At 41.7% G+C, this 23,183-nt stretch overlaps 1 protein-coding gene across 2 annotated transcripts in view; it reads left to right on the top strand.

The window, feature by feature from the left end:
* rbm20 (RNA binding motif protein 20) overlaps nt 1-23,183 on the top strand; it is a 37,196-nt gene that overhangs the window by 9,124 nt on the left and 4,889 nt on the right. The window contains exons 1-10 of one of the 2 annotated variants that reach the window (XM_079278709.1): nt 8,350-8,390; nt 12,761-13,793; nt 14,289-14,353; nt 14,791-14,900; nt 15,659-15,759; nt 21,255-21,401; nt 21,691-21,822; nt 21,903-21,982; nt 22,204-22,921; nt 23,005-23,091. In XM_079278709.1, coding sequence (XP_079134835.1) covers nt 12,990-13,793; nt 14,289-14,353; nt 14,791-14,900; nt 15,659-15,759; nt 21,255-21,401; nt 21,691-21,822; nt 21,903-21,982; nt 22,204-22,921; nt 23,005-23,091 — 2,244 coding nt within the window. In that variant the 5' untranslated portion in view covers nt 8,350-8,390; nt 12,761-12,989. Of the gene's footprint in view, nt 1-8,349; nt 8,391-12,760; nt 13,794-14,288; nt 14,354-14,790; nt 14,901-15,658; nt 15,760-21,254; nt 21,402-21,690; nt 21,823-21,902; nt 21,983-22,203; nt 22,922-23,004; nt 23,092-23,183 lie in introns of those variants that run through there. The other variant, XM_079278708.1, reaches the window with a different exon arrangement.

Consider the following 23,183-nt stretch of genomic DNA (forward strand, 5'->3'; position numbering starts at 1 on the left):
TATATCAGTATAGTAGTTCCAGACCATGTGTGATTATTCAGTTTATTTATTTCACACGTCTGTCGTGCGTGCAAAGCACTGAAGCAGTACCAAACCGACCTGTTTGTTGTTTGGGCAGTAAAGTAACATGTGCTGGTTCTAAAACAAGCTTTTATGTGTTTCGCTTGTCTCACACATCCAGATTTATGGGCCTGGGGTCAGCAGTGTCCTGCAAGGACATATATGTTCTTTTCCATAACTATTACCTCCGTTGGTCTTACTCCATCTAATTAGTTGCCTGTGTGTTTTCACAGACTCTCGTAAACATGTAGCCGATGAAAGCTTATTGGCGCTTCAATACCTTTTTGTGTGGCAATGAGTGGCAGCTTGGAGAAGCCCGGTGATTTGTGGCGGTGTTAAAATACAGTCAGACGTGTTATAGGGCTGGCTCATGTTGCTGGTTTTTCTCCAACTTCTGAGGCGAAAGGAAAAGCAGGGCGGAGTCAGTCAGATGGTTAAGACTGCTCTCTGTCCGGCACGTTGAGAAATGCTGTCTGTAGGGCACCAGGTGGGAAGTGTATAAATGATCAGACATGCCATATCCCCAACACACCCTCACTTGTCAGAGCCGGCGGTTCCCCCTTCGTCCAGATAAATGGAGGTTGTTGCTCCCGTGTGGCATGGTCGATAAATTAGAGGTGTCGGAAGTAGTTTTTTCTTTTTAAATGAATAAAGTTCTTTACTTTCAGTCCAGTCAGAAAAAATTGGGGCTGAAATTTTGCAACCCACTGTTTTGATATAGATTCCTTTAATGTGCTGAAAACTCATAATGAATGACAAATTAGGGTCTATTTTCATGTAGCGTGATAATCTTTTTTGGCTCTTAAGCACGGGTGAATTTGACTTGCGCAGTTGTTTTTGTTGGTAAAATGTTGATGATGTTGTCTACAGTGTCCGTCAGTTGCTGCGGCGAGAGAAGAGTATGATGTCGCAATTTGTGTTTCCTGGATCTGGTGCAACTTTTGCAATAAGGAGCACTGCAGCTACAGTTACACATTAACATAACCTCTTTTTCCTGAAGCTATTTCACACGCTAACCACAGATTTTACACCAGCGGGATCCCACACAACTCTGGAACAGAGTTACATTCAGGGATTAGATTTAAATGGGCTGAGCAGGATGGCAATAGGAAGAGTGGCTCACATGAGACCACATTACCACCAGTGAGAACCACTCAATCCGTCACCAAACCCACTTTGTATTATCTTGCCTGTAATCAAAAACCACGGCACCAGAACACTCTGTGCCATAATAGTAAACAAATGAATGCCAGTTGATGATAATATATTTTCCAAGCAATAAATAGTTACAATGTGTCCCCTCTGACAGAGCTTAACAGCTTTTCAAATGTTGTTTCATTGACTGCCTTTACATCAAAGAAAGATTCCAGGTTGTTGAGAAATCTACAGGAAAATGAAATTAGAGAATGCGTTTACGTACAGTGTAATAACATGATTATAACATGCGTTAACGCAGTTGGTGAGTAATAAGGAAAGGGCATGTGCCTCCTTGATGTAAAAGCATATACCTACCTTCAGTCTGCCGTCCTCATCACCCTAATCTGTGATGAAGCCTAACCTCCTCTTGAATTCAAGTGCCATTGAGTGTCTCACAGTGTGGAGCAGGGGGTGCACATTTGATGATATTTTGGGTGTAGTGGTGAGTCATCTAAAGGTGTGTGGGTCTGGAGTGAGTGAGCACGAACCTTGCATAACACTAATACAGTTACTTTGGAAACTAGGACAGGTCATGCATCGTCGTTTGCATAAGAGAAGTATATCATTCCAAACTGTCATATTTGAGACAGATGAACTTAGGCCAACAACAATAACAGAAACCTTTTTCAGGAGTTAGTTGGTGTCACGCTAGTTTGATAGCATCTGTCTAACCAACCAAACAACCTGACTTACACGAATGTACATCCTGTGTATCCTGAAAGAGTTACTCCTTTATGTCATGAAGACAACTTTGCATTCTTAATCTCCATTTCCAACAGTAACTCTTGGTGCTGGCTCCAAGGTGGAGACAATGTCTATTCCTGGCCTCTGCTATCAGCCTCTACCATACTGCTATCAGGGAGTGTCGGATAAAGGTGTGTGTGTGTGTGTTATCTGGGGAGACACGGCCAAAGAGAAGAAGACAGTGGGAAGGCAGAGAGGGTGAAACAGAAAACACTTAAAATAGGGAGCGAGATGGCGAGAGAGGGGTGTAGATGCATACACAGCCAGAGGGAGAAACTGATGCTGTCATGCTTGGCCGTTAGGAATCGGGCATGCTGATGGGCCACCTAAAATACACAGTGTGATGAGGGAAGTGGCTTAGAAGGTCTCTGTTTGTCAGCACACGGTCAAAACCCATATTGAAGGCCGATTCATCTCCAAAGTGATCAAGTGCGCCTCAGGGAGGTGGGAGGGCACAGGTGGTGACTTCCTCCTTGAGACAGCCGTGATTAAGTAATTGGCTGTAATTGCACTGCTGATCCGTTATCTCCCTTCCACTTTTCTTCTGAGTAACACGATCTGTTTTAATTAGAACCCATAGAGTCAGAGTTTACACTGCAGATAAAATCAATGAAATCATATGTGCTGGTGTGGGACAGCTCAGATACCGCTGTCTCATGAATGTGAAGACAGCGTGGCGGTAACCTTCCTGGATTTTCCCGTTTCCCCCTTGCAGATGGTAGAGTGAAGATAAAACCTCTCTATCTCAGATTGGCTGAGTGCGTTGTCTTGCACAGCATGTGCGAATGCCTTCCATCTAATAGATCACTTTCTGAACAAAGTCAAATCCTACCATGTCATTCTTTCTCACATCTGACATGCTCGCCCCTGCAGCTGGCAGCTCTGGTTTCCACGCTCTCAGATGCTGTGTGCAAAATAATGATTTTTTTAGTTCAGTTTAGAAGGATCTCTGCACAAAACTAAAGCTCGATCCTGATACTGTTTAATTTTAGCCATAGAATTACAAAACACACAGTGTCTTAATTGTTTCTGTTTTATGTGTCTGTATTATTCTAATCGTCACAAGCGTGTCACTAGAGGTTCCACAGAGAAATCCCTAGTTGGTCATCACTCATTGGCATAGCCAACCCATTCTGTCCACCAGCTTTACGGAGGATTTCTCACTGACACTGGGGTTTTTCATGGACGACTTTTTCTTTGTCCCGTTTCCCCCTTTTTGTTTACTTTTCATTTTGGGGGTTCTGCCGAGCAGCTGTTGGAAACGTTGCAGAGTTCTCTTGTTTCATTATTTGTGTAGTTTGCTGTAATGACTATTTGAGCAGCCTGTGATGCCAGCTACTTCCAGCAGGATGAGACATGTTGAGCCATATGGCCACACTGCCCTCCCTGTCACTGTCAGACCTTTATTGTGTACACCGTGTGTGTGCGTGTGTGTGTGTGTGTGTGTGTGTGTTGTTTTGAAGACATCATTTTGGATTGTTGTGTGCATATATCATGCTAACGTGATCGCATGAAACTGTATTTCAGCATTCCAAGACACTCGAGACAACCAGATTAATACATTTTCATTGTTAATTAATGAGCACTCAAACACACATTTGGGGTGGAATCTGCCTGAACTGAGCAGTTGTCAATATTGGAATTTTAGAAGAAAGAATTGAATGTGATATGGGACCAATATTACCAAGGAACAGGCATACACGTATAGTAAAGACCGTCTACGATGTCATTTTCAAAGTAAAAGTTCAGTGCCGGTCACTATTTAGTTGAAATGTGGTACTATAATAATCCATAATGCAAATTGAACACAATGTATATACAGTGTATCAATAGGTAAACCATTTTTGTAACTTGATAATTGATTTTGTACCAGCGGCTTCACAAAATTCAATAGCTTCAAATTTTGAATGATAGATATTAGGCATCTTTTGTCTCAAAGAGAACTGTATGGACGCATAAAGCAACCCTAAAGCTGATGTTGTACCACAGCTATGGCTCATGGACATAATATAATGTAATTTCCCATGCAAGGGGATGGGAGTATGTGGAAGTCGGGGGTCAATTAAAAAAAAAATCCCTTTAAAAGACTATGTTATGTTGTAAGCCTTCAGAAAGCACTCTTATTTGGTATTTATTACATTAAGTGAAGAGGAAAGCCCGCAGTAATTGCTGATGCAGGGGTTTTATTTGTGATTTTTTTTGTTTCCTGAACAGTTTCCCTCGGCAATCAAGTTCAACCACCTGTCGCAGTGGCGCAGGGCTTGGACAGTTTGTTTACTTTCAGTACTATATGCTTGATTTGACTGTAATTCTAATTCCCTATAAATGCACAATATTATAAAAATATGACCTGTCACCCTCAGGTTGTAGCCTGATTATTGCTGAAGGGCAATTTCCATTTATTTTTTTTCTTCAATGATAGGAGGTGAGAAGGGAATTCTACTGCCACTGGCTAGAAAGTCAGTGAGAGGGACAACACAAGTGCAGGATTGATTGGTATTTGTAAGCATGACGGCAGTGACAGATGGTAAAATGCAATGCTTGCTTTGGACAGACATGGGGGAGAGTGAGAGTGAGGTAAGAGAGAGAGGGAGATGTGAAAGAAAGGAGAGAAGGTTCGAAGGAGGCGTTGTGGGAATCATCGCTACGTCACCTTGTGCACCAAAATAGCTCCGATGTTGCCGACCACTGTCGGGGAAGGCTCCAGTGAGATGTCCCTGACTGTACCCTGCAGGTGCTCATGAATAGAACGAATTAGTGGCATGCCGGACATGTAATGGTCCATTTTACATGTTTATATTTGGACCTGTAGAATTTCCTAAAGAAGAATTGTGGACTTGCATTGTGTCACTGGACAGCTCAGCAGCAACTAGTTGAAGAAAAATGTACTGTCTTTCACACTGTTGTCAAACTTTCTTCTTGAGTTTTGATTCTTTAATTGAGGTTCGTCATTGACCTTACAGGGATATCTTACGTCTTAGCAAATGCCGCAAACAGGTGCCACTCTAAAGTCCTCACGTGCGCAGTGTGTCAGCAGAGCGCGAAAGACTGATTGCAGATTTCCTGCTCGGGGACCTATTTTTTGGAATGCTTTTTAAAGTTTCACAGTTGGGCGGCAGCTGTCAAGTCAGAAGGTGCCTTTTGACATGTATGTTTCTCTGTGACCCTAATATCCCGCGTTACGCTCTCCTAATGGTTGAAACAAGATCACCTATAGCTACCGTGTGTGTGAGAGAGAGACATGGAGTAAGAACGTTTCTCCAGCGTAGCTCTCTCAGGGTGTAGTTTCATGTCTGTGGGTCTAACGTGTGTTTGTGCGTGACTCAGTCAGTGACTGAATGTCCGGCATGTAAACTTTAGGCACGTACAATAGGTTTATTGGACAGTGATAGGCCAAGGCCGGTAACATGCTAGTTCTAGTCACCTCACAAACTTAAGTGTACCTTTTGATGCTATACGTCGTAAAAACCCTGTGACTGATCCCGGCCATAAATCTGACCATTTTGCAAGCATCACCAGAGATACAGGGTATAAATCACGCCACGCAACCGTTATAGTGGTCGTGAGCGGCCAGACCATGTGTCTCTGTGGCCTGGATACCTCACCCATTGCAAGGGCGCCGTAAATCAGGAACCACCCCCGTTTGCAACTGTGCCAAATGCGGAGCAAGGCAAGCTGACCCTGCTTCCCATACCTCGCCCCATGAGACCATCTCTTGTGGCGCGATGGTGGCTATGTGTCTGATTTGTTGAAAAGTTGAATTAAGGCTCTGGAATGTCAGTAACTGTTTTTGCCTTAAAGGCAAGCTTCAGGGTTGCATGGTCTCCGCTTGATTTGTGTCTTGAGTCTGAAGTTCACGTGTAATTTTATGCATAACTCTCTCTCTCGCCTGCGGATTTGTTATCTTCAATGAGCACTCTGTTCATACGTAAGATTGAGCAAATTATGTAAAATGAAAAATATATGTATCTTAAGGACTTTTATTTCAAAGGTGAGTTACCAAAGTAACATCATAATATGAGTCACAATATGTAAATCACAGCCTGCAAATGTAAGCATCGTGACTCCCATTCCATCAGGCTGAATGGGAACGGCTGTTCAAAAATACATACAGTGCTCTCATATGGAAGGCTGATGCATTCCGATCAGACCTCCCGGGGCCTGTTTTAGCAACATGTGGCACCACCTAGTGGGCCACGTGTTTTGTAAGACACCTGTGCTGTGCGCCTGCTTTCCCCCCCCCCCCCTCTTCCCCACGATCATAAACTCTGTCCTATCCTACCACACAGTGGCAGGAAACAGCAGACTTGATAAACAAAAGAAAATATTAGACCGAAAAAAATGTGTCTAAAAAAACGAAATGACTGAATAACTAAAATACACAAAACAGTGTGATTATCATGCATTGCGCAGTAACAGTATTCATTATTTAGTATGCCTGTTGGATCTCAGCTAGTGAGATAACTTACTGGTCTCAACTTCAAATGTAGTTCTGAAATTAACCGGGCACACATAATTATATATATATATATATATATATATATATATATATATATATATATATATATATATATATATATATTTTGGACGTACAAGGGCCTACATTTTAATTATTTTTACATAATACTGGACAGACCGTGTGGTAATATCTGTGAGCCCTCGTAATAAATACCTCTCTGGATGAGGGTTATGGATTATCTGTATGGCAGCACATGTTGTTTTGTTGTTGATGTTACCCTACTCCTCTCTCAATGTTGGAATTAGTTCACTGCATTAGTGGCCAAAGAAATAATAATAATAATAATGATAGTAATAATATTCACTGGTAACATCCCTTTAGATTATCTAATGGCACGTATGGTATCGGCACAGGATGAAAGCGGCTTGTTCTGTCTCTGCCGTCTGGGTGTCGTGCGAACAGATGGAGTGACTGTAAATCTGTCGGGGTGATACCTCTGCTGGAGTTGAATGCGTGTGTGATTATGTAAAGCGCTCATTTACAGTTGCTAAAAATCTATGGATGGAGGCAGGAATGGAAAATGATTCATACAGGAGATGACATTGTTGGTGTACATGTATTTTGTTGTAAGATATTTAGTTTTATGGGATTCCCGTCTGTGTACTTTTTACTGCAAGAGACTGCAACAGAGTACTTTTTAATAACGTTGCTTTGTGAATGAGAGTACACACTGTAAGATAACGAAATAGACAAAAAGGTAATGAAAGGAAACGAGTTACATTAAATTGCATTTTTATTTTGTTGCCATCTTTAATTGAGCTGTGATAGAACATAAGAGTGCAATCCAAACAGCCCTTTTATGAAATGGTACATTAAAAAGAGAAAAGGGAATTACAAATGTATGCAAACATGTTAGATTGTTATATCTTTGTAATTGTATGATATGAAAGTGGAAATATACATATTTTTGTTTTTATACACATAAAAAGTGCATAAAATATTTGAATGCCAATGTCACACTTTATCTTCCGAACTATTTTATAGCATCGGCTAAATGTGTAGCATTTGATTTTTTAAATAATTTACCTGTTGAAGGACAATCATTTCTGTGAACATAGGAGCAATACATATCTTATATAAGAGTCAACTGTTGGCTTATGGATCTACTTTACTGTAAATCATTTTAAAAATATGCTTAAAATACCTTTTTTGTATTGGCATAATTTCTTGTATATGAAACAATCAGTTTTCCTATTTTAAATCAGTTTTCCTATTTTAAAATGTGTTAAATAATGGGCTATATTTGTTAGTGGCATGTTGTTTGGTGTTCTTTAAAGAAAATGCAATTCATACAGCTTTGAGAGGATTATGTTATGAGAAAAAAATAGGATGTGTTGGTATATTAATCGTAATTTTGGCGTTAGCGTGTTCTGCTACTTTGAACCAGACTGACGACTCTAAATGAATCTTTCTGTGGACCAAACTGCTGCCGCCGTGGGAGCAGCAGCTTCAGCATTGCACAGCAAGGCCTCCTCCCTAAATACTTTCTGTGTTGGTCTACCCCCCGTCCTCACTCACTCACTCTCTCACACACACACACACACACACACACACACACACACACACACACACACACACACACACACACACACACACACACACACACACACACACACACATTCTGACCACTTGTGACTTCGTCTCCTGCTGCTTGTCCAGCGGTCAGTAACACGGGGGAGCAGCGTGACACTCGCATAGGGTGAAGACCCCTCGTTGTGATGGTATGCTAATGCACATGTGGCTGCATAGTCGTCATGTTCGTGGGTAGAGATTTATACGTCGGTCTCTGACAGAGGTCAGGCTGCAGACAAGCAGTGCACAGTTTAGTGTCGGAGGTGCAGCCTGGACTTCCGCTGCCTGTCTTGTCAAGGTTGGTGTGTTTCTGCAATACGTCCAGGTGTCTTTTCAGCATAAGCCTGTTATAGTGTATGAGGTGGTAAGTCTTGTCAGCTGCACTGAGTGGGGCGGTCGGCATTGAGGCACGATTTATAGCTGTCTTTATGTGTTTGGACATGGTGGAATATTTTTGTTGGATGCGTCAGTGGACTCGGTTGAGGGCTGTTCTGGAGCTGGACTGGACTTGAATTCTTCTAATTTGTTACTTCCTCCAATGAGGCTCTGTGAAGGGATTGGGCCCATGTGGCGTTTTGTTATGACTACGGAGCTGCCTCTGATCTGCATGTGTGTGTGTGTGTGTCTTTTCTTCTACTTTGCGAGGACAATGTGGCTTCGAATTAGACTTTCAAAACAGAGTACCGGTAGATTTGTTTTTCAAAGCTGTTCTGATAAAATATACATATTTAATGCAGTTTGCTCATCTTCACTTATATTGTGTTGGTAGGCGGCTGGGCAAACATTCGTTGAGAGATGTTGACCTTTCAGATTACTTGAAATATTTTGCAATATTTAAGTATGTTTCGTTTCAAAGTTGATATTGATGTCAGCTGTCTATAATTCAGATCATTTCCTTTTTTTGCAAACTGAATGACGCAGCAGTGGGTCACGTCTGTGGTAAATCACCAGTAAATTGTTGCCGATAAATGTTCACATTTAATTGTTACCTTTTGTCGGTTGATCGAGGAGTCTGGCCTCAAGAGCAGACGGCCGCTAAAAGTCATTTCAAATATAGCGGCCATTTCTGCATGATATTTGATATTTGCTGTTTATGCATTGCGTATACTTTCTTGCTTTTCAAATTGTGAAACGAAACAGAGATGTGTTTACGTGCAGGAGTATTTAAATAACCACATGGATCTATTCTTGAGACTGAGCTAATAAGCTGTGACATGGCTTTTTTTCGGCTGTCAGGGGTTCATTCCCGAAGAGCAACAGCAACACACGGAGAACAGACCGGGGTGTTATTTAAAAAGATAAATGTAAAACAGAGAAGGGTCAAGAAATCACAGCCAATAATGAGATCTGTGTATTATATTCTGATCTCATACATAATGTTGTGAAAATGTGGCCACCGTTTTCAATACAGTTGTGCACACTTACATTAAAGAGTTTCGAAAAAGACTTTTAAGATGCATTTTATGTAATGTCTCCTCATGAAACTGACTTCACCACGACAGATAGATTTCGTTCTTCAATACATTTTGTTCTGCGACTGAAAGCCTGATGTCAGCTCTGGTCTTCGGCATCAGATAAATGAGCAAATATTCTTTAAAGTAAACTGTCCGGGTTGCTCAACGTGTGTTATGTTTTCTTAAGACATTTGTGTTCCTGGTTTAAGTTTATGATAAAAACAGGAGATAATCCAACATAACATCTGCCCAAATGCAGAGACCAAACTATTTCTGAATCACTTGAGTTCATCAATTTGTCATTAAACAGAAAGAATATCGAATTTATTATTATTATTGTATACATTAGAGGTACTACACATATTTAGATAATCTCTGGTACTCTTTGATAACAAATATTCTAATAATGTATTATAACGTTTTTTAACATTATAATATTTTTTACATTTCATTGTAAATGAATGCAAATAACAAAAGGTCGATATTCCACAGCAGTTGTAGGAATGTGTCCGGGCGGTGCGGCTGTGTCCACTATTGCAAACTAAGATCATTAAATCACAGTATAACACTGTGATACTGTTGATTTTCCTGATCATTTTATTTACAAGTTTTTCTCTCCGGCCGTCCACCGAGACACCCATTGTCCCTTTCTTCATCACAAAATGTGTCTAAAGTGTCTATCTAGCACATTGTGCCGGTAGCCCAAGAGTCCATATTAGTCTATTAAGGACGGTGTGCGTCGGGGGGGGGGGGGGGGGGGGGGGGCAGCTCCAGTATTTATAGCTCTGAGTCATAAGCTGGAATGGCATAAGTATATCTCTCCATCAGCATGCTTGCTCTCTAAAGCGTGTGTACAATCGGCAGTGAAACTAATAACTGTCAACCGTCCAAAAGTGAGTCACTTATCATAATTACACGTGTCACTCCTTAGACTGTGGCATGTTATTTTATAGGTATGTTTTTGGTGTTGTATGTATCGCAAATACATACAACTTAAACTCGATAAAAACACCCATGTGGTTCTTTAACTTCATGCACTTTAGTTTTCTGGACAAAAACAAAATGCTTAACAGGAAGAAATGCAAACTTAGCGATCACATTTTTTGTCTAAAAATAGTCTATAAGTTGTTTGTTCGAAAACAGCAATGTTAGCACTTGAAATAGCATTTGAATGTGTTTCTGTTAGCATTCAGCTTTTATATCAGGAACACTTTTAGTGACTGAAAAATGTCTCATAAAATGTGTGTTATGTATTTTTAAACCATTTCATCACATTCATTACTGTTGCTCTTCATATATATATATATATATATATATATATATATATATATATATATATGCTGTATAAGATTTTTTTATTTTGTCCCGTTATTTTTGAGTTTTGTTGAATTTTCATTTTCAATATCAGGGGTTTGATTTCGGGACCATATGTCGACAGCAGGGTACTATATAGCTCAGTATGGGCCCTAGAGTATAAATGAAGGTTGTTTTATGATGAGTTTATGAAGTGGCAATGTAATCGCAAAACCACATAACAACTACGTAAGCCAGTAGGAAGACAGACCCGGAAGCGATAATCCTCGGCAAGATTGAGTTGCATAGATTCATATTTCAAAATGTCTCTTCTTCTGCCCCATATTTAAAAAGGACAACCACAACCCGTTTCATTCAGATCCTTCTCTCCTCATGTGCAGTACAACCTTTTAAGAAGAATCTGTGGAAATGTGATCACAAATAACCATCATGCAGTGCATCATGCAAACTTTGTGGCTGACAAATCTTGTTCTCGAACAATTTGAGACTTCACCATTTCTAATCTCACTGGCTTGTCACCTTGTAGCAGGGTTGGTAGGAGTACTTTCTAGACCGGGCACTGCCAGGTGCTTAACATAGATGATGTGATGAACACTTAAGTCGACTAAGTTTAGACAGCTCGTGTGAACATTCATCAGAAAAGGACAGGCCAGTCAAACATGGTCACAGCACCAGTTGGTGATGTGGTTCTAAGTGCTATTAACAGTTTGGGTTGTAAGAACCTGGTGTACGGAGCAGCGTAGGAAAATGGACGCTTCAGCAGTTAACCTATTGATATCTGAACCGTGCTTTAAACAGCTGTCCCTCTTCTACTTCAACTAACTCGCTCTGTATCCGAGAAATTGAAATTATGTTGCAGCAGTTGTAATGTAATTGGTCGAAGGAGGCTGCTGTCTACTTATCTCTACGGTCTGAGAGAAGAACTTCAGGAGTTCACGTACCTCGTAGGGGATTTTACTCGTCAGTAATCTGGACAGTCATATCTGAAACCAGGAGACGGACAGAGGTTGAGAATCCTAAGATTTACAAATTTTAGTTGATGAAAACTTACCAGTTCCTGAGTACAGAAAAGACACGAAGGAATTATAGAATATGAGATATTCTGGGCACATTGTTCTGCACCCCAGCTGACATAACCATCTTTCCCAGCTACTGTCGTCAGCCGCACAATGTAAAGAAAATACCTTTGCTTACCATTGTTAGGTGAGAGAACAGCACAGTTACACAGTCTGTGTAATACCTCTTGGCACTGATTATTTCCTTTGGTTTATCCTAAAGCCAGCCACGCTGACAGCCAGCTGACGGCTGTGCAACTTCATCCCGTCTGCTGGTTGATTCAACTTATTAGCTGTGGGGAACACAATTCTGTGAATACGGGGAACTGAGACTTTCTAACAGTCAATGCCAATAAGAAAAGGAAAGCAGTGGACTAAATGTCATTTTGTTGTTCTGTGATCAAAACTGTGCAAAATCTGCATTAAGCATAATCACCAGCCACAGCTGACATTAGCAGTCAATAATGGTAGTGAAGTGGTGTGATGATTGAAAACAGTGTGAACTTAACTGAAAGCAAAACGGTTTTTTGTGTTGGATATTAAGACAAAATGTGCTGCTTTAGACAGCAGTAATATTTGAAATTGACATATTATTCACAATAATGACTTATCCATTGCTCTGTCATGCCAGATTTCTCACCTATAGTGACTGAAAATTGAAAACCACCCTCCACTACTTCACTTGTAGATAGTATGAAGTGTATCTAATTTGTGTTTAATTCAACCACCCATACTTTCATATCCTGTTCATTCGTAGTTACCTTCTCAGCTACTCTGTGAGATCTAACAAGGTGAGTGGATTTGTCCTTTGGGATATGTGATGTTTATTTTTTGTTCCCCCATAGCATCAATTCGGTGCCCGTGGACAGCGGCAATAAGAAGTGCCTCCAGGTAGGCGCAGGTGGTGTGCAGGCGGGGCCTCAGCAGCAGAACCAGCAGTTCCTCCTGAGCCCAGCCAGCCTCCAGCTCGCCCAGCTCCAGGCCCAGCTCACCCTCCATCGCCTGAAACTGGCTCAGGGCGGCAATTCAGCCGCTGCTGCCGCTGTTCTCGATCAGGTTCTTTCCAATGTCGCCATGTCCCAACCCCTGTTCAATCAGCTACGGAACAGTATGGTTGGGAACCCTCAGGGTGCCTTCCCCACGGGAGTGCTAGGTTTTCCCTCTTCAAATTCAGCGTTGGGGGTCTTGGCTGGGGGGGGATTCAACCAAAACCCAGGGAATGTGAGAGTGAACCACCCTGGTGGAGTGGGGGCAGTGGGCCAACAGAGTGCGGAGTATGGTAAAACATCAGCGTCGACTTACCCTTCTGATACTGACAGGCGTGTTCAGTACAACTTAGTTGGTGCGACATCTGGAGCGTCAGCCACAGCTGGTGATGGACAGTACACGGTGATTAACACTCAGGCAAAAAACATGAACGTTGGTTTCCAGAGAGATTTCTATGGGCGTGATGTGCTGCGACAACAATCTGGGTTCAGGGTCAATGAGCAGAACATGAATGTTTATAACTCCACTGGGCTTACGGAGCAATGGAAAGGCCCCGCTAACTTGAGTCACACCGGAGGGGTGGACCGGGTTTCTAATGCTGCCAATGTGTGGACAGCAGCTGGGCAGCCAATTCGGTGCAGAACAGAACTGTATAACCCAGAGGAGCCAACCCCTGACCCCAAGTTCAATCCCAGTAGTGGGATTTCCTCTTTTGCTTCAAGTGGCTCGCAGGGGTTTGGGGGCTACCAGCCCCTGCATGGAAATGAGGAAACCGTATCTTCAGGTACCAGGACACTTCAGCCCTACCAATTCAATGATTACCATGCTGTCACACCCAATCAACTGCCACACCAGTGTAGCATCTGTGACAAGAAGGTCTACAACCTTAAGGTGAGTGAACCGATCACTCAAAATATAAATGCTTGCATGTAAATGCATGAGGAGTTGCTTGTTTTGTAAGCATATGCATGTAACTGTAATGCCTGAAACGATACAGAATGATTCACCAGCAAGTTTAACATTTTTCCGCTTACATCTTAAGTGAAAATAGACGATGGAGAATCGAACAAATGGGCAAGTTTGTCTTAAAATTAAGCAAGAAGTCATTTGATGTTATTCAATCACTAAAATGGATCAATGTCCTGGCTTTGGATTAGAAAATTGGCATTTCAGCCTGAAAGTAGCTAATATACTGTCGCTAAATGTTTTGATTTAAGGAGCAGCCACTAACTAACCAATCCAAGATGTTGTCTCTTTAACTGCTCTCAGCCACGAGCTTAAGTAAGCTTATGTAAGACCTACCATGGGAGGGCAAGCAGGGAGCTTCCAGTGGTTCCAAGCTGTCTGAGACTATGTTCGGATGGTGTGTGTGTGTGTGTGTTTTAGGACTGGGACCAGCACGTGAAGGGAAAGCTACACCTGCAGAACCGCACCTTGTACACAAACGAAAGGTGAGTTATTTGCTGCTCTGAAATGCATCGAACAGAGCTGAAAGTAGGCCGTGATTGCAAAATGTTCTCGACCGTGTTGTTTTACTGTTGACTGACAATTTGAGATGTTCACAAAGCTGGTGGCCTCACACGGGACATTTAGTTTTTAGTTCATTTTCAAACAATAATAGCTAAAAATGCTACTTTTATAATTAACCTTGACCATCGTTGGATATTTTCCCCTCTCGCTTACCAGCTGTGTTAGTTTGTTTTAGTTTTAGCACGATGCTGATCAGTTCAGAGCAATATCTCTCGAGTGTTTGAAGCATTTTATTTTGCTTTTCCTTGCTCTATATGCGGCTGGCTTGATGTTTCTATGAATATGAGCTCTGTCACTAGATATGAGCGAGCAAGGCAGGGGAGAGGCAGCTAAAATCAGCCTTCTCTGATCGTTGCAGCTCCTCGCTGGTGTCGGCTGGAGCTGTTCACTACGCTGTCGGTAGGTCTTCTGATGGAGGTCTGAACCCCGGAGGGACGAACGCCATGGTCTACTCCGCTGCAAGTCACGGTAAGGTAACCCATATGTCACCACAACTGCCTCTGTTTGTCAGCGATGTTAGAGGGATGTTTATCTGATTGCCGGAATATGTGAAACAGCGTGATAGATGGAGGTCAGGCAGTATTTTTAGCATTACGTGAGGGCATGAGGCATGATGTTTTTATAACTTGACACAGTGTATTTTAATACATTGATGTATGTTGAATGAACATCCAAAATATGGTGGACCACAACACTAAGCCGAACCTAAATATGCAGTTGTTGCACATAACTGCAAATGCATAAAGCTGATGTCACTTGTCCAATGCTTTTCTACACAGAAACAACTTGAGCACGAGTTTTCTACGATCTCGACAGTTTCTGTCCACCCTATATCAATATCCCTTTCTATATCAATATCCCTTTCTATATCAATATCCCTTTCTATATCACTTATGCATAATTCCTTAAATGCAAACCACCTGTGGTTGGCCGCAGGCAGCTTGAATGAGCCTTTGCACGTAACTCTTTGAGCAACCTTAAGTTGGAGAGATTGTCTCTTCACTCAGAGAACCGTTGTTTACTGGTACATATGTTACCTTTAAAATCCGATAATTATACAACACAAACAAAAATAATAATAAAACGAAAAATAACAAATAACAATTTGAATTATTCCCTTTTGTAAGTAATATTTATAACAATGCGTGTCAACAAATAACTTCATCCCACACTTGGTCGGCTGTATGCAGAGATGATTAAATCCAGATGTCAAATTGTTTCCACAGATGTATCTACAGGAGCCAATGCATCCTACTTGCCAGTTTCAGCCATGACGACTTATCCCGCGTCAGATACGGGATTCGTCTCACACCAGCCAGAGTCAAAGGTCAGACTAATGGATGGTTTTTTTCCGCAGGATTATTAGAGTTTGCCCTTCACATATTAATCAAATTGTGTGACCGGCTTGGAAGAATGCTACCGTGAAAAGGACCAGCTGTCATCCTTGAACATGAACACGGCTATACCTTGATCATATCTTGTTTCATGTAAATTGATTGATGGTGATTAATGAATAATATTTGACTCTAATAATGACTGTTGCATTAATAGAGTCAGAGGACAATGGCCAGCTTTCATTGGTGTTCTTTGGTGCAGAGTAAGATGTCATTCTATTTTATCTCTAATTACGTTTAATACTGCATATCTCCTGTATACTGCATTTCTTCTGTGTTTCTTAAAATTATTTGTTGCTCAGCAGCAGGAAAAAGTGTGCAAAGTGTGTAATGAATGGAGCCAGAAGGTGTTTGGGTTAATATACCCAGATCCTCTTGTTGACAGCTGCTGGCCCAACAGCAGGCTTTGTCTGGGCTGGACAACTCTTTTTCCACTCTGTGTCATTAAAATGTTTGCTATAAAAGAAAGCGTTGAGACTTTTCCAATATCCTTATTTTACCACTTAATTATTATCCAGCCCCTGGATACATTCGAAGCAGTAAAATGGGTTGACATGACAAAAAAACTTGTGAATTTGTATTAAAATATTATTCTTACTTTGGGATTATTTTATTGTTACTTACATTAACTGATTAATTGGCTCTATTTTAGGCAGGGTGACACACGTTTCCCATTTGTAAGTGCGTCCTACTGTAAAACTTTAAGACCGGACACAACTCAGCAGCGTCTTGAATTATTTTTAAAACAGAAACCGTTTCATGTTAACCAAAGCAGCAGTCCACATATGCTCCGCACAGTCCAATGCTCACACTACAGCACACGCGCACTGTTAAGAGCTAACGGATTTTTTGCAATTCAGAAAAAGTTTGCTCGACTTACACGTGCAACAAAGCTACCATGCAATCACTTTGACTGAATGCACCTCTTCTGGGTGCTGCTGCAGGATTTGAATGGGCTGCTGCAGTGACACTTGCATGGCATGACGTGTTAAAAAGAAAAATGATTTAACCATCTTGCAGAAGTTTTTAACAATTATAAGACTATTCATCTTTATGAATATTTATTTTAGTGCTAAGCCACACAGTCTGTCAACTTACTCAAATTTAAAACTTTGATTACAGCGGAGGGTGCAAATATAGTACATTGTTGGAATGTGTCAGGGTACCAATAATGAAGAAAAGCTCTTGTTAATCCCATCACTTTGCCTTTGGCTACGATTCAATTTGAATATCGTTAGGAAAAGATTTGTCACTGCTCGCTGCCCCACAGTCGGTTAGCCTGTCCAAAGGTTTTGGCCGCTGAATGGGGTTGAAAAACAGCAGCTGTTGATGGGCGTCCATCACGAAGAGGTGTCCTGAAAAGCAAAGTGCAGCAGATGATGAGCGAGCTGAAAATTAGCCCCAGCAAACCTGTGGAAAGCCAACTCTAGTGCCGGGCACACAGCTTTCAACAGTCAGCGGGGCACACAGATATATACTGTACACACTGTCCGTTGTGTATTTACCATACCAACCTTTCCAGGAAATGTTCAGGCCCTGTCCCAAAAGCTCCCTAATTAAGCCACATTATACAGTATACACACTATTCACACTATCATAAAAAAATGTAGGATGCAGTTTTTCATGACTAATATTTGATAGTGATTAAGATTCGATGTAATATAACAAAAGAAAACCAAAAAGGTTTCAACAGCCAATGCGAAAACACGGAAAAAGAGGAAGGCCCATGTTTGGTTTGTCCGCTCAAGGCTACTGTAGAAACATGACAGTTGGCTCAGTGAAGAGGACCAGCTCCTCCAGGAAATATAAATGGCTCATTCCAAGGTCCTATATATATATATATATATATATATACACGTTAATATATATATATATATATATATATATGTATATAAGAATAGAGAGTTGTATGGTTGACGTGGGCTGAGGCCGATTCTGAGTGAGGCCATGTTGTTTAACTTACATTCCTTCCACTGTAAAACCACTTCTTCCGTTTCAACAAGCATGCGTGACTCTGCTGTTGTGTATCCGCCAATTTAACAGGAGCCTGAACTCAGTAGCATGAAAGTCATACGCTTCATTGGTCGGTGATTGACAAAGAGATTTATTGGAGCAGTGGGGAAATATTTATAGGCTGTGCTACATGAGCTAATGTTGGTTGCTATAAACACACACCTGTCGAAGCAGAACAGGTGGGGTTTTACTGTTTTTTTAAGCCCTGTGTTGAACAGAGAGCACGCACACAAATGCACACGCACCACCGCATGCAATGATAATTTGTGAATTTATTTTCGATGTGTGTTAAGTTTTATTTATGTATGTTTGGATATGAAAGTCAAAATACACAAAAATTAGCACAACCTGTACGGAGACGCTCACACACGTGCATTAGCACATGCATACAAGCATATCTTTTTCATGCTTGCACATACAAAGCAGGCTTTAGTTTGGACTGCAGTTTTCCGCAGCCCAGCTGGAAGTAAAACAGTAGCTTTACGTGACAGGACAACTCAAACAGGGATACACACTGGATTACAGCTAACTGCTGTGAAGAGCACAGACCTAGTTAAGACCCCCTGGTCACACCCCGAAGGCAGTGGTGTAACATTTCAGACCGGTGAGAGACGGGTAAAGCGATCTGACGGATAGGCGTGTGAAGGAACGTGGGGAGAAACTGTGAAACCAGACTGACTCCCTCCCTGGATCCTCCAACATGGATCCTGCTTTGTACAAATAAACAGACATGTCCTGCGGAGAGATTCCAGCTGATGACAGTCAGCACGCTGTCAGTGGAAACAGGAAAGCACTCAGTGAAATGGTTGTTGTCCTTTACCTCATTTGGCCCTAGTTCAGCAGGACAAAGTGTTGAGTGTTTCAGCCACAGAACATTTGGCTGAACACACTCTGGCTGGTAAAGACATTACCACTGTTGACTGCAGTGTCGGGTGCAAATTGTATGATTGGTATAGATTTATGGAAAAGTGCATTTAAGACAAGAAATTATGTATTTTTTCCGATTGTCTTTGGGCTTAATTGAAATGAAAGCAAAATTAAGATGTGATGAAGAAAACGTTGTAGAGAATCATTAATTACACAAGGTTTGTTTCTTTCAGAATTCATTTCCAATTCAATAAAATTATTTTTTTGGAGCTGACCAGGTTAATTGGTCTTAATTCTTAGAATCAAACTGTAGTGAATGTAAGTGCATAACCTGTTTTGTGTGTGTGATTTAAAGCATAAAACCATGACATTGTTTAGCTACGGTGTTGCTTCAACAGACAAATTCGATTTTTTTTTTCCACTAAAGTTTTGTTTTTGTTGTTCCATATATTTAAAGCCCCGTAATAGACCATTTAAGGATAGCCTGGCGGTGTGGTGCCTCCCTGTGAGCATAACTCTGTGCCTCTGGTGCGCGGTTCACAGAAAGAGCTCCCGTTCAAAGCATGAGCCAGCCTTGACTGTGACACCAATGCTGTGGTCAATCTGTCTGAGCTTCCAGACACAGACAACATTTCACAGGTCACACATTAGTGACTCTTCTCTCTAATATCGCAAGGACATAAACAGCCCATTCCTGGATCTGTTTCATGAACCCGACCTGCTCTGACCTTTGTGTGTCCTGGTGATGCCACTGAGCTGTTGATATAATTATTGCGCTTATCAACTGCTGGCCAGAAACCATTCAGTTGTGGCATCGAAATTCACTGATCTGGCTCATACAGATCATCATTTGATCGGGGTTGTATGCATAGTTATATGGCTTTTCCACAATTTGTGGATAGAAATAACTGCCTAAAATGTATAGTATCCACATCGTAAAAGAGTTGATTCAGCAAAAAGTACCCTTTCAAAAGAAAGTCTGTTTATTCCTACTAATATCAGATTTTGTTTTGGATAAAATCACATGTAATTTATAGACTATTTGTGATCAGTGCTTCATGTATGTTATCAATACTGATATACTTGGCTCTGATTATGTTTCAACATGCATGGTAAAGTGATTTTGAGATTGTAAAAGTTTCCTCCTCCTCCTCACACATTCTACACCTCACGCTATAGACCCAGTGTAACGTGTGTGTTAGTGTTGATGTTTTCCCTGAACAAATTCCCTGTAAAAACAGAGAGCCTAGCTGCTGGTCCGAGGCGGTGTTCAGACCCCAGTCTGTCCCGCACATGTAACTGTCTGTCAGGTCTATCAGCCAGCAAAGCAGCAGGAGGAGGAGGAGGAGGGGCACTGGGAAACTTACGGTACACTGGAAAACTTGCAGTGGCAGCACAATGGTTGCAGAAATAAGATTCCAAGATATGACGCTCTGAATTTACAACCGCTTTCTGAAATGATGTTCGGGGGAACATGAGGTGTCAGACGGTATGTCCAACGACTAGGTTGATGATGAATAAAGACAGACAGATTCAATCAGTCAGTGGTACTTTCCTTTGCATTTATAAATGTAGTAAATAAATTGTTCTGGGGAACGAATGGGAAAGGTGAAATAACTACTAAAATGATGGAAATAATGCATGATAAACGTTCGTCTTCTCCTTCACATGTAAAGCTATTTCTTTTGATTGTCTGTGTTACCGTATTAGCATGGCTGTTCTCTAAATTCTGCGTTGGACAGAGATGGAGGATGACAAATGTGGTGATTGTGAGTCCATAGAGGGAAAGATTCACGTAAAGCCCAATCTGAAAAGAGAAGGAAGGGAAGACTAAACACTGTTAACATGATCTGCCTTAAAAAACAAATCTATAAAAGTAAATACGACAATGATAAAGCAATGGATTGTCAGAAGCAATAATAATGCAATATCTAAAAACCAAAGCAGATTCAATTAGTTTCACCATCTCTGTACTGTCTCTATGCAGCCTTCTGTGTGTCTCCATGAAGAAAAATATAATTTACTGCTCATTGAACCACTTTCCATTAAGTTACAAACGCAATGCAAGTCGCTATAGTTGGCAGCCCAGAGGGATTTGTGTGAAATGTCTCGGGCCAGTCAGCTGACAAGTCTCTAAATCCAAACAAGTAAACTTTCATTATCACCACTGCCAAGGAACTATGAATAGATGGAGTGAGGTGGGCTGTATTAAGGAGGGAAACTGACATGACATCCTGTGTGACAGTGTTACACTGATGTTAGACAGACTAGTTTCCGACAGTATGATTGACTCGGATGTGCTATAAAGAATGTTTAAATAGCACACTGACATTTTGGAAGTTTTTTATTTTTTGCCATCAAGCCCACAGTTAGATGAAAGGATCAATATTGATTTAATCTCTGTTTTATTTCTGTGTATCCAGTTGAGAGTTCAGCCTATCTTTACAGATTCACTGGGGGGGGGGGGGGGGGGGAACTGCTTTACTATACTGGTCTGTCTGATACTTAAAACAGTATTCATGGTTGTAATTGTTTTTATTATTTGCAGCCATTTCCACCCAGAAAGGCCACAACTGGGCGAGTCGTCCACATCTGCAACCTCCCCGAGGGCAGCTGCACAGAGAATGATGTCATCAACCTGGGACTACCCTTTGGCAAAGTCACCAATTACATCCTCATGCGCTCTACTCACCAGGTACAAGAATATTATTGTTTGATTTTTTTATTTTATTCATATATATCGGTACCAGTACAACTCACTCAGGTTTCAGTTATCAGGACTGAACTACACCATTGATATCACGTGGCATTGGTTTCAGGGACTAAAGCAACTGTTATGGTGGTTTGTTACGGCAATGAAATGTGATACCTTGAGATGATGATTTTCAAAGATAATGTGAAACATTATTGTGCAGATGCAAGAGAAACCATATAACTGTCAGAGGGGGATTCTTGTTTATATTCATTTTCTGTCCTCCCATGAGGCATTTCTGGAGATGGCGTATGTTGAAGCCGCTCAGGCCATGGTTCAATACTACCAGCTCACTCCAGCTGCGATTGACAATCAGAAACTTCTTATACGAATGTCGAAGAGGTACAAGGAGCTGCAACTCAAGGTGAGGCTGAACAACAAAATAAACATCAGGTTAAATGCTGCGTTGGCTCATTACTTAACTGGAATTAATTTTCTGTATAGAAACCAGGTAAAGATCTTCAGTCCATCATCCAGGACATCACCTCTCAGCGGGGAAAGGACGAGATGCAAGAAGTTGAACAGTAAGACAACTTTTCACTCTACTTTATCAGGCTCCTTTTTTTGTGTAGCCGAGTTCTTTGAGTCACTAATTGAGCGAAGCAAAATGGAAATCCATGAAGGTAAACATTTTGTAGATGATTACTTAAGCCGGCGTGATATTTCTGATCTCCAAAATCACACCACAAAGTGCCGTTTTAGAGCATTTCTCCATGTAATCTATCTGACCATCATCTCCTTCCAGCTACATGCCAGAGAGAGCACGCTCCCGCAGCCCAATCAGCCGCTCACTCAGTCCTCATTCCCACAGCCCCAGTTTTACATCATGCAGCTCAGCCCACAGCCCCCAGGGAGGACCATGCAGGGGTCCGGAGAGAAACAGCAATGGCCTGGGCCCCCGCAGCGGCTCTTGGGATTGGTCCTCACACTTAAGAAGGGGTGAGGACGAACGGGAGAGGGATGACCCATGGAGGAATGGGGGCAGTGTGGAAGACGATCGGCCAAATGGACGGGCAGCTGACCGTCGGAGGGCTTATCAGAAACCCTTGGATCATATCAGCTCGAGATCTGCAGACGAGCGAGAGGGAGGAGGAGGAAGAGGAAGTGGAGGTGAAGGGATAAGGGGCAACAGAGACTGGCACCCACGAGGCAGCCCTCAAGGCATGTCCTTCAGCTCTTACAGGAATAAGGAGGGCGAGTTCTACGCGAAGGAACAAATGTACAAGTCAGACAAGCCGCCCAGACCTCCATACCAGAGGCATGATACCAAGCCAAAGAGGAGGGATGGTGGTGACCACCACAGCAGATCGAAGCATTCTGAGTTTGAGATAACTGAGGAGCCGCTTCGCAGAACACTAGAAGACAAGAGGCAGAGTTCACCAGGCAAAGACAGGAGCAAGAAGACAAGCACGAGGTGCATCACTGCGGAAAAACATGGGAAAGACAACACTCCTGATAATACTGTGAGTAACCTTTGTAATATCATTTGTTGTTGTGTACTTTGCGTGGCACATCCTTCCAGCTGTTAAGGCATTTCTTTTTCCAGGATCGCAAGTCAAAAGAAAAATCAGTTTCACCTCAACAGACCAATATGCCAAAAGAGTCTACTGAAAGTAGCAAAGAAAGAGACACTGTAAGTAAGCATTAAGATCTTCATTACACGTTCAAACTCCTGTCAGGGGAACTGTAAACATCCGTTTTAAAGCTCCAGGTTACTTCTACTAC

The sequence above is a fragment of the Melanostigma gelatinosum genome (genome assembly GCF_949748355.1).
Source record: "Melanostigma gelatinosum genome assembly, chromosome: 11".
Taxonomy (NCBI): Eukaryota; Metazoa; Chordata; class Actinopteri; order Perciformes; family Zoarcidae; genus Melanostigma; species Melanostigma gelatinosum.